Here is an 18,468-nt window from a genome sequence, read left to right on the forward strand (position 1 = left end):
CCACACAGGTAAAGCTGTGCCTTCTTTTTTTACTGAGTGCGAACATGATGGCTTTACTACACTGAAGGACTCAACTATACAGATACAAAACTGACTAATTTTGCCCCCTGGACACCACCCTAGGAAGGTTCTAAGATCTCAACGGAACAAAACACCACCAAGGATGATCTAGCTGCACGAGGAATGAGAGCGCCTCGTGCTGTATTGCCTGTTATTTAAGATCATATTACCTGGACTGATGAGCTTTAGTCCTGCACTGGAATTTTTCCAACTTGTGCACAGTTAGCAGCGACTGCTGAGGAGGATGACATCTCTGCTGAACAGACTCTCACTCTGTCTCTGTGTGCTTCAGATCATTGGTAAGATTAAGCTTTTCATAAAATGAAATATTCCTATAACTCTGTGGTATAACTCTTTAATGCCTCAGCAACAGTCTGGAGGTCTGAGTGTGTTGTGAATGGTCATTATGAACTAATTAAAACCGATAAAGATAAGCACATTTGAATAGCAGTTTGACATGCATATTCATCAGCTAGTTTCTGTTAAGTACGAGGCCTACCCCAGCCATCCAAAAAAACACTTGTGGCGTTGTCTGACATTTCAGGAAAAACAGGTTGCAGTTGCTCCATCTCACTCCTGATTCATAGAAACTGCGTGAACCGTCCCAGCAGGGGTGTGTTTGCATGCTACTTAAAATCAAGCTTCAGTTCTTAATCCCCTAAAAACACATTTGTGTTCCTAAAAATAAACAATAAAAAAAATCCATGTAGGTAAAGTTTTGGCAATGAAAAAGCAATGACCTTAAAATGACTCCAATATGACTCAACGTTTTCCTCTCTTATTGGTGTAAATATGTGTTTAAGGATCACCAGCTGTTCACTGTTCAGTCCACGTTGCCTTTTACATATTTTTGAATGCACACAACTCTTCAGTGTTGAAGTGTTTATTACACAGCATCATACTGTTCTCTAACAGGATGATTAACCACAAAAAAAAGAAGTGTCTAAACCGTGAGTCAACCTCTGAATGTTCTGTTTCAAAGACGACTTCTGTCTAAACAGTCCTCTTCATCATTATGTTCACATTTTGACATCTTCAGACCAAGACCACACCTAACATAAGTTATTGAGACATGGACATTTTTATGTTGTGATATACCCACCACTTGTTAGATTTTGTTGAAATACCTAAAAGTTGAAACACACAAACACACACACACACACCTTGAGCTATTGAGCAGGAAGCTGACTGACTGGGAGCGGTAGGTTGTAAATAGTGTTGATGTGGAAAGTGAGTATGAATAAATAACTTTAGACTTGTTGTCATTTACTTTTTGAATATCTTCATGTACGTATGTCTATATGTGGTGGAATACCCTTCTTCTTGTTTTCTTTTGTTTACTTGTTTATTCTTTGTATGTTTAAAATAAACCATAGACCAACCCACCAACATGACTGCAATAGTAGCAGCTAATGGCTAGCAGTATTGCACAATTTTGCTCTACAAGGAGAGAATGTAGTTAATGTAGTCATGAGTATCAAGCTCACTGATGTGTTCATGCAGGTGCAGAAACATTAAAATTTAGGTAAGAAAGCATTTTACTTTGAAGTTGTCTGTATTCAAATACAGAACATGCCAATGTAGTAGAAGAGAAAACATGGAAGTCAGATGAAGCCAAGCAAGCTAATTAACATACGTAATCCAGCTGCATTTAGCTGCTTTTCTCTGTTTAGGAGACTTTAGCTGAACTACATTACAGTTTAGCAACACTGGTGGCTAATGGGTAGCTAGAGCTTGCATCTCCAGTCCCAGCAACAAGCAAATGGCTGCAGGTTATGTGGCGCAGCTTATTCCTGGCCTAGTTGTTCATTCCAGTGGAATGCTAGCACTGTGCTAGCTACAGAAAGTTTAGCTATTCCTTTCTCAGATCTTAAACCATATTCTTATTTCATCGCAACACATGCTAAATTGCTAAAAGGCTCCACTCCACTGATAGTAGAGTGCTCCTATTATATTTGTGAACTTTGGAAGGTAGCTGTAGCCCCCCCCCAATCTGAACCCTATTGTCCATGATATGGTTATTGGTTTACGGCTGTATGGAAAAAGACCTACATACTATGCAAAATTTTTTTTGCTTATTCTTATCTATTATTAACCCTTTATATGCTAATAAGGTGAAGTTACATTTACCAAAATAAACTAATTAATGAAGCTTTAGTATAGTGAAACATTTCTATTCCATCTATAAAGGCAGGATAGACTGAAGGCTATTCCAGTAATGCAGCACAGGCAGATTCCTCTGTAGGCTGAAACGTCAAGGTAATAAACAGACACACACATACCCATGGAAAAAAACACATCTGTCTTCAAAAACCACTCACCAGCTCTGACGGTAAATACATGAATCACTGCCTTTCCAGTGGCACCCTTTCTCAATTCAGGGAATTAATCAGCTCCTGTGAGAGTTGCTAGTATGAAACTCACATTAAAAGATCACTTGTCATGTTAGATTGGTGCAATCATAGTTTCTCAAGTTGGACAGTTTGTGCAGTTAGTGTTGGTTTTAATGGTTAGTAATGCTTCTAAGAAAACCAGTGTGCATTGACAGTGGTTGTTATATTCCAGTGGGATATATTTGACAGAAATGTAAAATGACTTTAATGACTGGTGTCGATGTAGTGCTGGGTGGTATTGTTACAAAATTTTACCGGTTTCACTGTATTTAATTGTATTTTTTTCTTTTTATGCACGACTGGGTGTTAACCACATTCCCATGACAGTGGAATATGCTATTCTTAGCCATTAGTCTATTCCACTGTCATAAGAATTGTACATTATAAAATAAAAAACAAAACAAAACCTTGTCCATGGTATCTCTAGCAAACACACCTGTGACATGTGGGTTGAGTGTCCTCCAGCTTTTTCAGTTTAACCTGAGGATATGGAGGGTGCTGATCTTAGTTTCACACATTGTTGATACTACAAAGCACATCTGAAGCGAAGGTGATGGAGCTAATTGCGGCCTCTGGTGACAACTTTATCTCTACATCGTTTGCAGCAAATAGCTGTCTAATCAGTTGTCTGGTCCATCTCCAGACAACAGGTACGGCTCCTTCTTTCTGTCATGTTCAACTTCAATGCTTCACTTCCTGAACTTTCTCAGTTCATTTTTAATGCTCAGCATCTCCAATGACACAGCTGCCCCTTTGCAGGTTTAGTGGTGCAGCAGTGAAAAAGGTCCCCCCTCAAACAGTTTGCTGCTGCGTCATGTTCCCAGTGTCGTTGAGGCCATTAGTTTTCAAACTGGGGGTCATGAAATAATTTCAGGGGGTTGCCAGATGTTTTTTTTTTTAATATATAGCCTACATTTATCAAAAAAACTTGGGATTTTTTAATTTTTTTTTTTACCAGGGCTGTCCAAATTAAACTTATTGAGATTAAATTAAATTATTGGAGAGATGAATCTTTGAAATTAACACGTAAGTTTCTTAACACAATAATGCTTAAACAACAAAGTTACTACACATGCCATGTTAAAAATCAGAATTTTGCATTATCTATGAAAGAGATACTGATTATTGGGCAGACTACGTAGGGTCCAGTGTCCCCCGTAGTCTACACACTTGGAAGTCTGCTTAACGTTCGTGAAATTGGACAGCCTATCTAGCCAAGAAGAATTTCCCATAGCAACAACACAGGAGACTTAAACCTCTGAAATTACTCTTTGCATATCATAGAACACTTCAGTAAACCTTAACACCGACTGGGTAGTAATGTTAAAAAAAATGTTTGAGGCTTTGCTGTTTTCCAGCTGGTAGACACTTCCTTAACCCTTAAAAATCGACGAATATCAAATATTGCAAAATTTTAATGTCACCATTTAACAAACATGTTTTCAATGATCTTGATTTTGTCACGTTTCTACAAAGGTGTAGTTAAAAAAAAGTACTCTTGTGAGCTCTGTTGCTCATTCACCATCGTCTTGTGTGCAATGAATTCTGGGAGAAAAAAGGCCTTGAAGGAAGCATCACCAGCAGCCTTCATTTGAGGCCAAACGAAAGGCGGATTTGTAGGGTGGATTCGGAGGGGACAGTGCTTGCCGCACCGTAATGTTTCATGTAGCCTATGAATCTGCCCTTCGATGCCCTTCATGCGCACACCCTGAATTGGGACACAGCTAGAGTCTCTATGGTTTTTACAACCATCATAGTTTGTAAGTAGATTGTGATAATGTATAGTAGACAATGGTGGCCTGTGAGGTCAATAAATACATCTTAGCTTTTCTTCTTCCTTTTGATGATCTCATGTGAGCTATAATGTGCAGCACTGCATTTGCAAAATGAATGCAGAAGATGAACTGAAGTCGCTGTCTGTATTGTCATCATTTGCCCCATTGGTACCAGATATCCCATGTCTGGGACGTGACAGATGAATATATCATTTGTGCACCTACACACATTATACAGCATTGGAAAGCTTAATTCAAAGTAAGTTTTCCTCTAATCACTCAATAGTTAATACAAGCAGTTTGATAACATTTTTAATACTTGAAAATATGTGCACGTCTTAACTTGAAAAGGTCAAAAATGCATGTAGGTCATAATGAAACTAAAGCTGCACACATAGACAGTAAAATATGAGAGAGAGAGAAAAAAAAACAAACAAAACAAGTAATAGAGCTTTTACCAGGAATTATATTTTAAATGTAAATGTATTTCAGCTGGGATACATACAGGAGGCCTTTATTCTGTTAAGTTATGGATCTATTATTTGTCTGAGATTGAATTCATTTTGCATGAAAATATCTAATGTTCTTTCTTTCTTTTTTTCTTTTATTTTTTTTTGGCCATAACCCTTATTTGTGCTATATGGGCATAGAACTCTCTGGCACACAAAACAAAACAAAACAAAACAAAAAAAAGAAGTCACCAGTAATGCACCAGCTGATGAGCAGTAACATAATAACTCGGACAAACATGACAAAATAAGCAAAAAGTCCACCAACCTGCATTCTGTTTCATTTTAGTAGCATGCCTCCAGGAAAAAAGCTCTGCATGGTGGTGTGGTGGTTAGCACTGCGGCCTCACAGCAAGAGGGTTGCTGGTTTGAGCCTCTGCTGGGGGGAGGTTCGAACAGTGGTCTTTCTGTGTGGCATTTGCATGTTCTCCCCGTGTATACATGAATTCTCTCTAGATATTCTGGCTTCCTCCCGCTGTCCAATGACATGCATGTTAGGTTAATTGGTCTTCTAAATTCTCCCTTGGAGTGAGTGTGAATGTGAATGTGAATGGTTGTTTATGTGTTGGCTCTGCCAACTGGTGGACTGGTGACCTATCCAGGTGTACCCTGCCTCTCACCTGCTAAATGCTGAGTTAGGCTCCAGCTTCCCTGCGACCCTTCATGGACAAAAATATCCACCTGATAGGTGCAACAGGCTCGTGAAGCTTAACAAATAAATGCAGATGCAAGTCTCCTCGGTGTGTGTGTGTGTTTATTTAAAGCTGGCCTAAACAGAGACATGATAAAGAAAGAAAAAATAGAGAGATGCTTGTGGTTTATACCACTGTGCTGCCACGTGGCAGCATGAGACACACAATACGGAGTGTATGCAGACTTATTCAGCCTTTGTTTTCCAGCCCTTTGACTGTTTGCGTAGTCCAGACACTGATGTAAACTCTGAGGTGAAGTTTGCTTTCAGAACTAGTTAAACTACATATCTGCAGTGGTTCTCATCTTCTCTGATACACATCCTGTTTTCTATCTCCTACTTCTTATCTGTCTTCAGTGTGTGGCTTAAAAATCCTTCTTTGCTCCCCTGAAGTCGAATGAGGTGGGGAAGTGAAATTCCCTTCTTGCCGATATCAGAGGATCTGGCAGGTTAAAAAAAAACAACTTAAACTTTGGCTGAAATCCACACAAGACTGTAACCCTGATTAAATGCCTCAGCTTACTTACACTCAGGGCTTATTTTTTGTAAAGATGCTGGTGTAACTAAAGTAAGGCCTTTTAACATTATTATTAACTATTTATGCCTTACAGTTTCTATTTTTTACTCCTGTGTTATTTAGACTAAATTCTTATGCTGTATTTATAGCTTCTTACTGTCTTATTTGTATTTGCCTTGTTATTAAAATGCCCAGGGACTGCAGATGCAAATTAGCTTTAAGCTAACTCCAGTGCAATCATGTGATTGTGCATTGTCCCTGTCAAATAAGCAATAAAATAAAATAAAAAATGAAATGATGATATTTCTCTTTCTCAACATGTTGTGTTCAATTAAGTCAAGCATCATTGTCACTGTATGTCAAGTAGCAGCAAGTCCTTGATGTATAAGTAGATCGGTTTATTTTTGTGTTTTAGTGACAGCGATAAAAGGAGAGTTTGTGGATCTCCCTCCAAAGAATTCCTTACAATCCTTGGCGGAAGAGGAGACTGTTCTGCCTTGCCGCTACCAGCCCAGTAACGGCAATGTGGTGGTGCAGGTCACCTGGTTTAAGAAGAACCGTGATGCCACCAAAGACCAGATCATCACTGCTCATCGTGAGAACGGACAGACAGGTGGGTTCACTGGCACCGTGGTCTCTAGCTTGATGTTTTATGTAGAGGAAAATATAGTGAAAGTTCAAATCTTCACTTTGAGAAATGTCTCCTTTATCGTCACACCCAATCTTACCATTTACGCTCATTCTACCAAGCCAAGTTTCTGTTTGTCAGTTTCAGCCGAGGTGAGTTTGGAGGATTTGTTTCTGTCTTTGCAGAACTTAAAAAGCTTTAAGGCAAATGCTAAAAACTGCGAGGGGAAATATTTCCAGACTCTGATCTTTCAAAGCTTATTTGTGTTGTTGTTTTTCCTTTGTAGTGATTTAAGAGTTAAAACTTACAGCAGATGTGAGTGTGCAGCATGAGACTGCAAGCTAAATGCCCACAGTGTACTTTAATGTAATTTAATGTCAGGGTGCAAACTTGCACATTGAACTAAAAGAGACAAAAGAAACCCTGGGGTCTGTTTGGAAACTCAGTGGACTTATTGTTTGAAGTCACTTCCTTACATTTACTCTTTGACAGTCTCTCTCTCTCTTTCTCTCTCTACTCGTTTTTTCCCCTCCCCCTCTCCATCTGCAGGGTTTGGGTTGTGGGCTCAACGCGTGCGCTTCAAAAGCAGCGAACCTACCGTGGACTCAACCCTGGTCATCATGAGCACAGGGCTCTCTGATGAGGGGATGTACATTTGTCACATCAGTACCTTCCCATCTGGCAACTTTGACAATGAGATGTCCCTCATTGTTTGGAGTGAGTTTTGCTGTAGAGTAGAAAAAATTATGAACCCAACATGAATGATGTGTTGTATGCCCTTTATTTCTCAGGTATTTTCTGGAAAAGTTAAACATTTACAACAGTTCATAATGTAAAAATCACTGGCACAAAGAAGTAAACATTTATTTGTACCTTTAACCAATTCATTAGAATAATTTCTGTTACAATTCCTATTAAAGCTTCAATCTATTTAGCTCTTATCCATCCATCCATCTATCCATCCATCCATTCATCCATCCATCCATCTTCTATGACCGCTTTTTCCAATGCAGGATCGCAGGGGAAACAATCAATAGAAAATTACGTTTTTTTTTTTCAAATCTGAATCTTTTATTTGGCCCTTTAACAAAATGTAAAATTAAAAAATAATTTGCATTTATGCAGGGTATATGTACTGTAATGTCAGAATTATTGAGGTGCAAAAAGTAACCAGAGGGCAGAAGACGGCTATCATATTGTATGCATCAGGGTTCTGAGCCGAGTTTTTACCAGAAAGAGATGCAATAAGTCTCAAAAACTGTATGTATCAAATATAATACTGTAGGCAATAAAGGGTTAAGGATCCAAAGTTTGTTAAGGAAATAATTTTATATTCTAGATAATACACAGATAAAAACTTCAACATATAGCTAGTTTTGAGCATACATTTTCAATTTTTCTGCCTTGGCTTTGGCTTCAGGCAACAAATCTTACAAAATGTAGAAATGATTTATTTGCAATTGAAATTTTTTGCATTGTTCAGATATAACTTTATCAATCTGAATTAAAACTGAAATGTTCCTGAAAATATACCATAAAAATCGTACATATTTAATGATACTTGGAGCAGGTTATGGACCAGGGAGTTTAGGTTTACGGTAGGATTCAATTCAACTTGTATTTGATACATACAGTCTCTGAAACCTATTGCATTATCATACATTAAAAACTTTGTTTTAGTTCTTTTCCAGAGAACACTATTAAAGATACCTGTAAAATACTATTATTATTTTTTTTATTGCTGGAACAGATGATGGTGTGTTGGTGATATAAAAGCAGTTTGGACTTTATTTCGTGGGGACTTTAGTGTTTCACAAATCTTAACAAATTCTCCAAAGCACTGGATATATAACCTGAAACTGTTGACGTTGTAAAGTTGTTTAGATAGAAAATTTATGGACTGCAAAATTGTAAGAAAAAGGACATAAATGTTTCTAAATCTCACAATATAAAACCAGTACAAAAAGTTAATTAAAAGATATTGTGTGAATTGTGCTACACTGTTGATAAATGTGAGGTTTATTCACTTGTTATGAGAAAGACTTTGAGATCTTTTTTCTCAATGATCAAACACTGTCACTTTCACCCTTCCAGCCATTCCCATTTCCTCCTTGGATCCTGTTGTTGTGGTGGAGGGGCAGGCCTACCGGCAGGTTGCCTCCTGTCGCTCCATAGGCCACCCACCACCCCACCTCTCCTGGGACACTGAACTAAACGGCCAGTCCATCAATCGTTCCTTAGACAACGGGGCGGTCTCTACATACTTCTCCTTGCACCCCCTGAGGAGCATGAACGGCAAAAAACTGGACTGCCTGGTGTGGCATCCGGCTTTTCCAGGCCCACGCAGGCTAAAAAACAACCTGGTAGTACACTGTGAGTGGTCATTAAAGTTACACAAAGGCAGTTCAGCACAATAGAAAGGAGAGCTCTTTCCTGTCATAAACACTGCCTCCTTTTTTCTTTCTCTTGTCTTCACTGATTAAAGCTTGTAAATGACTTCTTCTTTCTTCCAGTCCCTCCAGATGCCGAGGTGTCAGGATACAATGGAGACTGGTTTGTTGGTTTGGAGAATGCTGTCCTGACGTGCGCGAGTGGAGGAAACCCCAAACCGCACAGTTTCACTTGGTCCAGGTAGAGCAGCACACTCCTCCCTGTCTCACTGTCTGGTGTTCGTATGACTAACTGTCTGAAATGTGTGGTTGCTGATACTTTTCTTGGAACTACCAGTAATAATGCCAATTACTTGTCAAGTGAGTTAATGAATTGCATGCAATGCAATGTGCAGTGTCTTTAAGATTTATATTACAACATTCATTAATAAGTCTTGTGATTTCATATCCTCAGTAGAAGCTACAGACGGTAATTTTGAGTTTTTATGAAGTCTGGAGCTCAGCACCACAGAAGCATTTCATGAATCAGAGTTAGGGTGTTGTCATGCAAGGCTTCTTAGTTACATGAACTCGGGTTATGGTCATTTTGTGGGATGTGTTGTCAATATTTCATGAATTACAACTAAGGTTTGATATGTAAGCATTTCAACCTGAAGTTAAGGGACAAGTGTGCGGTGTTTGTCCAACAGCAGAGCTAACGAGGGAGTCTGTTAAGTCTTTCATTGATATTCACAGAAGTGCATTTCAAGAACTGTAATAATGTCAGGAAATAGTGGTGAAAATAAAGGATGCTCGCAACGAAATCTAGATGTCATTTAGGAAAAAAAGTGGACTGGAAAGGCTGAATCAGGAGTAAAATGCTTCATCTAATGTCTGGTTGAATGGAAATATTCCCATACCTACAATAGTGCCCATAACAACAGGTTACAGGATTTGGCACAAATAAGTTTTGATAATGAAGTATATTGATTCAGGGTGTTCATATAGAACCAGTTAGCAATGCAGTTTAAAGAGAAACTAATACAGTCCAATTACTCCAATTAAACTCATCGGCTACTTTATCAGGTCCACTTTGCTGGTACCGGATCGGATCCCATTTTTCCTTCAGAACTGCCTTAATTCTTGGTGTCAAAAATTCAACAAGGTGTTGGAAACATTTTGAGAATCTCCCATTTTACCACATCCCAAAGCTGGTATTGGACTGAGATCTGATGGCTGTGGAGGCCGTTGGAGTCCAGGTAACTAACTGTCATGTTCTAGAAAGCAGCTGGAGATGATCTGAGCTTTGTGACATGGTGCATAATCCTGCTGGAAGTAGCATCAGAAGATGTTACACTGTGGTCATAATGGGATGAACATGGTCAGGAACAATCTTTAGGTAGGCTGTGGTGGTTAAACCAGGCCACGTTGGTAACAGTTGGTACCCCATCTTAGCTGACAGGAGGCACCCGGTGTGGTCTTCTGCTGCTGTAGCTCAGTTTGAACTTCAGCAAATCGTCTTCACCTTGTCTACATGACTAGATGCATTGAGTTCTTGTCATGTGATTGGTTGATTAGTTATTTGTGTAAACCAGCAGCTGAACAGGTGGACCTGATAAAGTGGGCAGTGAGTGTAAATCTTTCAAAATGAACATTTGATGATGAAGTGGATGAATTGTGTAATCTTTCCTGTACCAGGATGGAGAAAAGATTCACTTAGATGTGCAGTCATCCGCTTTAACTTACGTTTTGTTGAAGTTGGGAAAATCTGTTTGTATTTCAGATTTCTCTTTTTGTGAAGCATTATTCTCTGAGGGTCTGTGGACCAGAAGAATTCATACTTGTTTACATAAAAATCTCCAGAGTACTCCCTCCTTTTAAAGTCCTACATCAAAACCATGAATTAAATTTTAAAATGATCAGTTACTATACAGTGTATAGTGTATAGTATGATATGTACACCTTGAGTAAAAATAGGTTTTGACAGCACTGCAGAGGAGGACCCTTTCCACTTGACTTCACCAAACAAGCCCTGACATTGTCACCTCCTGATCCTGCTGCCTCAATGGAAACTGACAGATCTACATATTGCGTGTGTCACATAACATGCTGCGCACTGCTGCCCGGCTCTTAACCCAGATGAGGGTTTGACTCACATGCCTGACTTCTTCTGCTTGAGTCACACGGTGTCTCTTTAAGACCATTTTCTTTGCCACATTAGATATTCTCAGGGTGTGGTACTTGGAAAAATATGTGCCATGAAAAGAGACAGGAGAAGAGTGACGGCTCTTGGTGAAGTATGAAAGGTGACAGCTGGGCCCAAAGGAGGGAAATCCACACAGCAGGGCCGCTTTTGCAGCTGAAGTAAAATAAAAATCGATTATTTTGTTTTATGGCCAAGTGAAATGCCTTGTTATTGATCACAAACACATCTTGAGAAAGAGGTTTTGTGAGTAATGCTCAGACACACGCCATCTACAAAATCATATCTCTGGTTACAGTCAACCACACTGACTCACTTCACATGAACACACACTCGAGCTAAAGCGCGCAGCTACAGCAGCAAGAAAACCTGTTATCATTAATGGCAGCAGGTGAAGTCATGCTAATGTCACAGTGTCATGTTGCGGCTTGCGCCAAAAGCAGACAGATGAGACAGTTTCACACGATGGCGGGAGGAAGGAGGGGGTGAGTGGAAAAGAAAAGGAAAGGGTGAGTAGTAAGGAGAGAGGTGAACTAGTGGGAGCAGGCGGGATAAAAAAAAAGGGGGTTAGAGGAGAAAGGGGAAGCAGAAAAAGGTGTGGATTTGTGTGAGATGTTATCAGAGTGAGATGCAAATTTGAAAAAGTAAGTTCCTCTTTCACACTTGTGATAGGGGCTGTCTGAAATAGGTGCTGTAGAAACACTCAGAGCATGTAACGTGAAGTTAAAAAAAACAACTAGAGAACACTTGAGCAACATATTCCACAGAAGTTAAAAGACTGAGTCATAAATCTATTATATAAGAATTATTAATTTAATGAGAATTTAAGCACATTTTCTTCTCTCACTTGCTTCTAAAAGTGAGGAAATTACTGCTGTGGGTACAAAGATGATGCATTTTTTGTAGCTGTTGTTTTTTTCCCTATACGAAGCTATTTCTTGAAGAAAACACTTTATGTTCGATTGTCTTTTTGTGCACAACATCCCCGTCTGTTTGCCGTCATGTTTGTTATCTGGCTGGCACCTTGTGCAGTAGATTCCTGAACATGTATTTCTGCACATGCAGTTATTTTATTTATCTCTGTACTTCTGGTTTGGAGGCTTCCAGCCACTGCCTAACAATGAAGTATACAGTAGGCTACTGACTTTAGTACAAACAGCACTATGCAAAAGAATTGAGTCACATCTCATTTTTAATGATTTATTTTTGCTTCTAAATATCTAGATTCTTTTGTAATCTTTTAAATATGGGATTAAGGGATGGTTCTCCAGGATTTTCAAGATTTTCTTTGGACATTTGCTGCATATTCAACCTGTACCTGAGAATTTTTAAAGGATTTTTTTGTACAGCTACTCAACGCTGAATCAATAATGTATTAAAAAAGAAAAAGCACAAGAATGAACCAGTTGTGTTGACACATCACAGAGAAATTTCACTTTACTATAAAATGCTCTTTAAAATCAGTCTTTTAAATAAATCACATCTAGAATCTTATACTCTGGACTGAAATTCTTTTGTGTTTGTTCTGCTTGCAGACTGGGAGGACATCTTCCAAAAGATGCCATTGCCGACCCTAACGGATCACTAGTATTTGGGCGACCCCTCAACTCCTCAGATGAAGGCATCTACCAGTGTGAGGCAGTGAACGAAGTGGGAAAAGCGAAGGCGGAGGTGGAGATTCGTCTGACAGGTAGACAGACAGAATCAGACTTTTCACGGTAATGTCAGTTTATATTTGTTTATGTATTCCATTTAATTTCTCCCTACACAGACACCCAGCGAGAGCAAACACAAGTCAACAGCATGATGATGATCATGCTCGGGGGTGCAGCCGGTGGGCTGCTGCTTCTGATGCTCACCATTATCATCACCCTCACATGCTACCACAAACGCAAGAACAAGAGACTGAAGCAGGAGCTGAATGACAAAAGGTACGAGATAACGTGTTAATTAAGATGAGATACGATGAGATGAAGTTAAATAGCCTCCACAAGGCAGATAAAACCAAGAGAAACTCCATTAACGAAGCAAGTCAGGGCTATTAAGCATATTACAGCTGACAGTATCAACATGACACTAAAGCACAATGACAAGATGTGCATGTAAAAGTGGAAAATTCAATAAATCACTGTCAGCAGAGACAGAAAAAAATATGTAACATGAGAACTTTAACTTGTAGTAACACATAATTCACACTAGAACTATATTTAATTGTCTAATTTCTTATTTTTTTCTTTTTGCCGTCACAGGGAAGAAATAAGCACTCTCTCCAGGCAAGCTTCTTTCAGGAGGGTGAACTCTTACAGCACTGATGCTAGAGGAGCGGTACTCCAACTTAATTACCATCCCATCCTTTATGTTTCCTGTTGTCTTCATGCATCAGGGTTTACATTCTGAGGGTCTTTGGTTCCATAGCTTAATATTGTAGCAGAAACATGCTAACTATCATCAGTCATTTTGGAAGTCTTTTAAAGGGTTAGTCTGTCTTTTGATCTCATACCATGTGTTTGTTTGAACTGCAGACAGAAGAAAACATCCCCCTAAAGGTGGAGGGAACCCTGAGGACCAGTCTGTCTTCCCTGGGGGTCAGTCTACGTATCTCTCTAAATCTGCATGCAAGGCCAGGGCCTGGGACTGAGGCTTTACTGTCCAGATGCCAGAGGGCTAAGTTCTGAGCTTCAACAGTTCAAATGTGAATGTAGTGCATCATAGATAATGATATTAACACGCTGTGTTACTGAGGATATCTTCAGGCAGCTCATTTCTTTTTCTATGCTTCTATGACTCTTTCATTTCTTTAAGCATGCTGATTTCTCTCTATGCTCTGCATGGGACTTGGAGTAAGAGCTGGAGTGTTTTTACTCTAGAAAACTGACTCTGCACTTATATACTGCATGTCTCTTAATCTTAAACTTGATTAGCTTAGCTAAGCATTTAGACTGGAAACAAGAGGCGTTGGTTACACTGGCTCATTCCAAAACAACAAAATCTGCAATCCAGCAGTTGTAAAATGACCTAACTGACCAATTATATCATGTTTGATATAAAGCTGATTGTTTTAAAGGAAACAGAGGTCAAAACTCTAAAATAGCTCCACCAGAAGGGGCTAATAGCTAGCTATTTCCTGTCTTTTTCTTAATTTAAAAGGATATTGATTTGTTTATTTATTTATTTATTTTTTTTGTGGTGTTGTATGAAATACTTATGAGTTGTGTTTTATCTGCAGTAGACGGGAGTCAGAACACTCTGTTTAGAGAATCTCTGCTGTCCTGACAGGCGAGCTAACAGCTAAGTGGAAAGTAGCCAACAGAAGAACACATTTTTAAGTATTTAAAACAACTCTGACCTTTAAATTATTCATAGAGGTTTGAGCAGGAAGTACGTTGTGGATATTTGCACCTTGTGACTTCTGCAGTAGACGGTTGTTTGCATTTCCTGCAGAACGTCCTGAAGCAACAAGGTTTGCAGTGCATTAAAAAAAAAGTCCAGTTTAGAGAATTGTGTGGCTTTATAGGCCCAGTTTGAGGCAAAAGTGACACCTTTAACATATCCATGACATAGCTCTCCATCAAAGCTGCTGTAGTTTAGGTTGTTTTAGATGGTAAGAATATTAGTTTTTCTTGGCGGCTTCCTTCTGAGTGCCTTTTACCAGGTAAAATAAACCCACAAAAAGAAAAACAAACAAACAAAAAATCCCTTTAAGCTGTTCAACCACTGGTTAGCTTCATGGTATACAGACATGAGCAACACACTCCCATTTACAGTTTAAATGACTACCTTTAACGAACAAATAACTAATAAATAACTACACTTTTTGGCTATTAGATTTTTAACATGCCTTCATTTTTCATTACATAAAACTGCTGCTCACTATCACATATGTAAAAATGACATTTTTAGACTGATTAAAGTTTTATAAATTTTTCATTGTAGCAAACCAACAATTTGCAAATAAAGATGTTTAAAAGTAATATTCTTCTATTATTAGATAAAAAATGGCTATAAAGAGACTAGAAAGGGATGGAGGGAGGTGCTGCACTGTGGACAGTCCTGCTACAGAACTAAATTTGAACCACGTCTGATCATTATTGTCTAAAGACACTTCTTACATTCACATTTTTCATATTTGGCGGCGCTGCTAAAATGATTCATTTTAGGCATCTTTGCATGTGTCCATTTCATGTTGATATTATTCCATGTCCAAAAAGTTTAGGACCCAGATAAAACAAAGTAATTTACTTTAATTTAATTTATTTTGGATTTTCAAATTTCTTTTATTTATATTAGTTTTATGTTTTAGAATATACTTGTTTATGCCCAGATGCCAGCTTTGCATTAATCCTCATACACAGTCTGTATAAAATCCATTAGTTAAGTGCACAATTCTCTCTTTGTAATTGTGACAACTACTAAATTAAGCTATAGACATTTTTCCAAGGATTAGAAGAAATCACAAGGGAATATTTGAATATTTCAGATGCATGAAAAGTGCAGTTTTGTGATGTTTTTATATATCTTTTTTGTTTTTTAGTCGGCCTACAGAGTAGATTGTGTACATTTTGTTGTAACTGTGCAAACACAACATTACTGATGCTGATAATTTGGGGCTTTACGGTAAATCGGCCAGCTGGTTCCTTCTGTTTCCGGTCTTTCTGCTAAACTGATATAAGTAATAAAGTTGCTGCTTTTTTCCACCAAGTGCACAGTTGGGAAGCATGCTTTTAAAAATGCCAGTGTGTGACTATGAGCCTACTTTTAGACAAGTTAACTACAATAATTAGTAAATATTTTATTTTAATTTGTCCTGTTTTAAATAATAAATGCTCTAAGGAGAAACTCACTTTAAAGGAAGAGAAGGAAACATTTCTATCTGATCATCTAATCAGTGTATTTTCTCTGCAAGCCGGAGCAGCCTCACTGCCGTGACAGCAGATCTACGATCTCAGGTGGGCGGGGAGGAGGGGGAGCGTACGACTCCCTGGGTAGACCAGTCCTGTACAACAACTCCCGGAGGGGAAGAGACAGGTTTCTGGATAGAGAAGAGGATCATCGGCTCAGAGTGGAGACATATGTGAGAAACAGCAATATGTCCTTGGTAAGTGTGTTGTTTTTGGGCATGCCCAAGCTTGATTTCACCAAACTGTAGAATTCCTCTCACCCAGCTTACTAACCTCTGAACACATACCCGATGATAATGACGCAGTTATTCACGTCTGGTCTGTGTCATTGCAGCAGGAAAGCCGTTTCCACCCTCCTCTCATGCCGTCACCCTTCCCTCCACTGCACTCCACTGAGATTTTAAGACACCTGAATGGCAGCGCCCTCATCCCAGTGAATGGAGGCTCACGACAAGGAAGTATCACTAAGAATTACCTTCCTCCTCCCATGAGCAGCAGCTACCCTCCACTACCAGACGACGAGGATGAAGTCGATGAAGGCTTGGGCGGGCCTGCCAGTCAAGAGCATCCTGATGATCAAGTCAGTGAGGCCAGCTGTTCTAATGTGTCCACGGCAACCAGCACTCAAAGCTCCAAACTGAGGATAGCAATGCCCATTCTGGAGAGTCCCCACAACACCATGATCCACAAGGCCCAGATTGTTTAACAGGTGGCAGCAAAATGACAAGTTAAGCTACAGAACTGGGTGGAGAAAATCAGTCTGCACCTTGACTAAAATGCTGCATCTTCTATTTTCTGTACTAGGTACCAACAGATTGCACATAGTTTGGGGATCAATGTAATATTGTATTCCTCTGGATTATAAGTACAGACAGGGACAAATTTCCGCTGCAGCTATGGGATTTAATCACCTAGCTTTCACAATACAGATGTTGGTCTAATCAGCTGCAGCTGACAGGTGAATGTGACACACCTTGTGAGGGGAGATATCGAAAGCGCTCAGACACATGAGGCAGAAAAAGGACCGTGGGAACGATGATAAATCACACTAAAGATTACCACATCTCATGTTCTTTTTTTGTGATCAGTGGAAGAGTAGCCAAGCTTTTGAGAAGCTTCTTTACACAAGAGTGATTGGGGTCTGATCCAAATCTTTGCCCTGTGCATCGCTGACTACACCTGAAACATACGTACCTCCCTATAATGTCTCACTGTCTCTCTGTCTTCACCTCATGCACTGAAACAAATGGAAATCTTTGCTCTGCATGTGTAGTGGTCTGTAAATCTGTACAAATGTGCATATGAAACCTTTTTTTTTTTTTTTTTTATCAAGGTCATGCTCTGAAATATTTTTGTAATATAGTCCAGATAATATGTTTCTAGCTGTTAGGTCACACCCATATCTTTCATATTTTGGACAAAAATTGACATTTTACAAATGAATTTTTACCTCTTCTCACATGCAAAGTGGGTGGAAGCTGGACAAGATGACATATCTTCTTCCACGGCCTTGCACACTGTTTTATGCGGCTGGATTTCAACACGCATCTAAAGTTGCCACAACCACGGACATGCTGCATCAACACACTACTGGTGACAAGCTGGAGTTTTTCAGCAATACCTTTCCAAGAGTAATGTGACATGAACTTTAATACCAAGGCAAAACCAAGCATGTATTTTTATAAGATATTCTGAGAATTGTTGGGTTCTGTTGCAATCCAGATGTGCCAAAGGAAATTTTCTATTCAAATTTTAAACAAATATGAAGTATTAATATGTTCTCTACCCATGCTATTCTGATACTGACTCATTATATCTGCTGCAGACATGTTTGCTCCCGAAATAAGAGTCAAATACCGACTAATCTTTTAATGTTTAGATAAAGGAGAGTTGGTGACTGACTCAAAGTCATAACTACAGCACACAGCAGTGAAGAGCTGACATATGGTTGGGTTGTTTTTGAGGCAGGCAGTGCCTCCTCGTGGGTAGAGTTGGAAATGACAGGGACCTGGATGAGCCTATCAGTGGTTATGCATTATTCACTATGATTCTGGAGATCTTCAGGATCGAGTGTCATTATTTGTGTTATTACTTGTCATTATTTATCATTATTTGGGTCCTTGCATGGGCAACTGTGTTGATGGGTAAAAATAAATGTGCATGCTCTTTTTTATATATATATATATATATATAAAGGTACACTCAAATGTCCAAACATTTGGATTTGCCTTTTGAGCTACGAGTTTTTTTTCCTCCCCCCACATTGTAGAGTAATACAGAAGACATTAAAAGTTTGCAATAAATTTTTCAAAGTTGCAAAGTAGCTAGTGTTTGCTTTCACAACAGTTTGCTTGCTGCATCATGAGGTTTTTTTAAATGGGCCCACAAATGTTAATAATATCGTGGGAACGCCTTCATGCTCTGA

The 18,468-nt window shown here is 39.0% G+C and overlaps 1 protein-coding gene across 1 annotated transcript; it reads left to right on the forward strand.

Annotated features, from left to right (window-relative positions):
- The first annotated feature begins 31 nt into the window (after nucleotides 1-31).
- nectin4a (nectin cell adhesion molecule 4a) lies at nucleotides 32-18,358 on the forward strand. Its single transcript, XM_041985443.1, has 11 exons — nucleotides 32-359; nucleotides 6,361-6,558; nucleotides 7,123-7,290; nucleotides 8,668-8,946; nucleotides 9,087-9,204; nucleotides 12,681-12,835; nucleotides 12,917-13,076; nucleotides 13,395-13,470; nucleotides 13,668-13,730; nucleotides 16,049-16,240; nucleotides 16,378-18,358. Exons 1-11 carry the CDS (start codon nucleotides 305-307, stop codon nucleotides 16,747-16,749), a joined length of 1,836 nt encoding a protein of 611 aa, XP_041841377.1. The 5' UTR covers nucleotides 32-304; the 3' UTR covers nucleotides 16,750-18,358.
- Nucleotides 18,359-18,468: the final 110 nt, after the last annotated feature.

The sequence above is a fragment of the Melanotaenia boesemani genome, chromosome 5 (assembly GCF_017639745.1).
Source record: "Melanotaenia boesemani isolate fMelBoe1 chromosome 5, fMelBoe1.pri, whole genome shotgun sequence".
In the NCBI taxonomy this organism is placed as follows: domain Eukaryota; kingdom Metazoa; phylum Chordata; class Actinopteri; order Atheriniformes; family Melanotaeniidae; genus Melanotaenia; species Melanotaenia boesemani.

Excerpts from the sequence above, each read along its gene's own strand:
- nectin4a (XM_041985443.1), top strand. The coding sequence starts at position 305 with ATGACATCTCTGCTGAACAGACTCTCACTCTGTCTCTGTGTGCTTCAG. Across the intron at positions 8,947-9,086 it reads AAACAACCTGGTAGTACACT|TCCCTCCAGATGCCGAGGTG; the intron begins GTGAGTGGTCAT and ends TCTTTCTTCCAG. Across the intron at positions 9,205-12,680 it reads CACAGTTTCACTTGGTCCAG|ACTGGGAGGACATCTTCCAA; the intron begins GTAGAGCAGCAC and ends TTCTGCTTGCAG.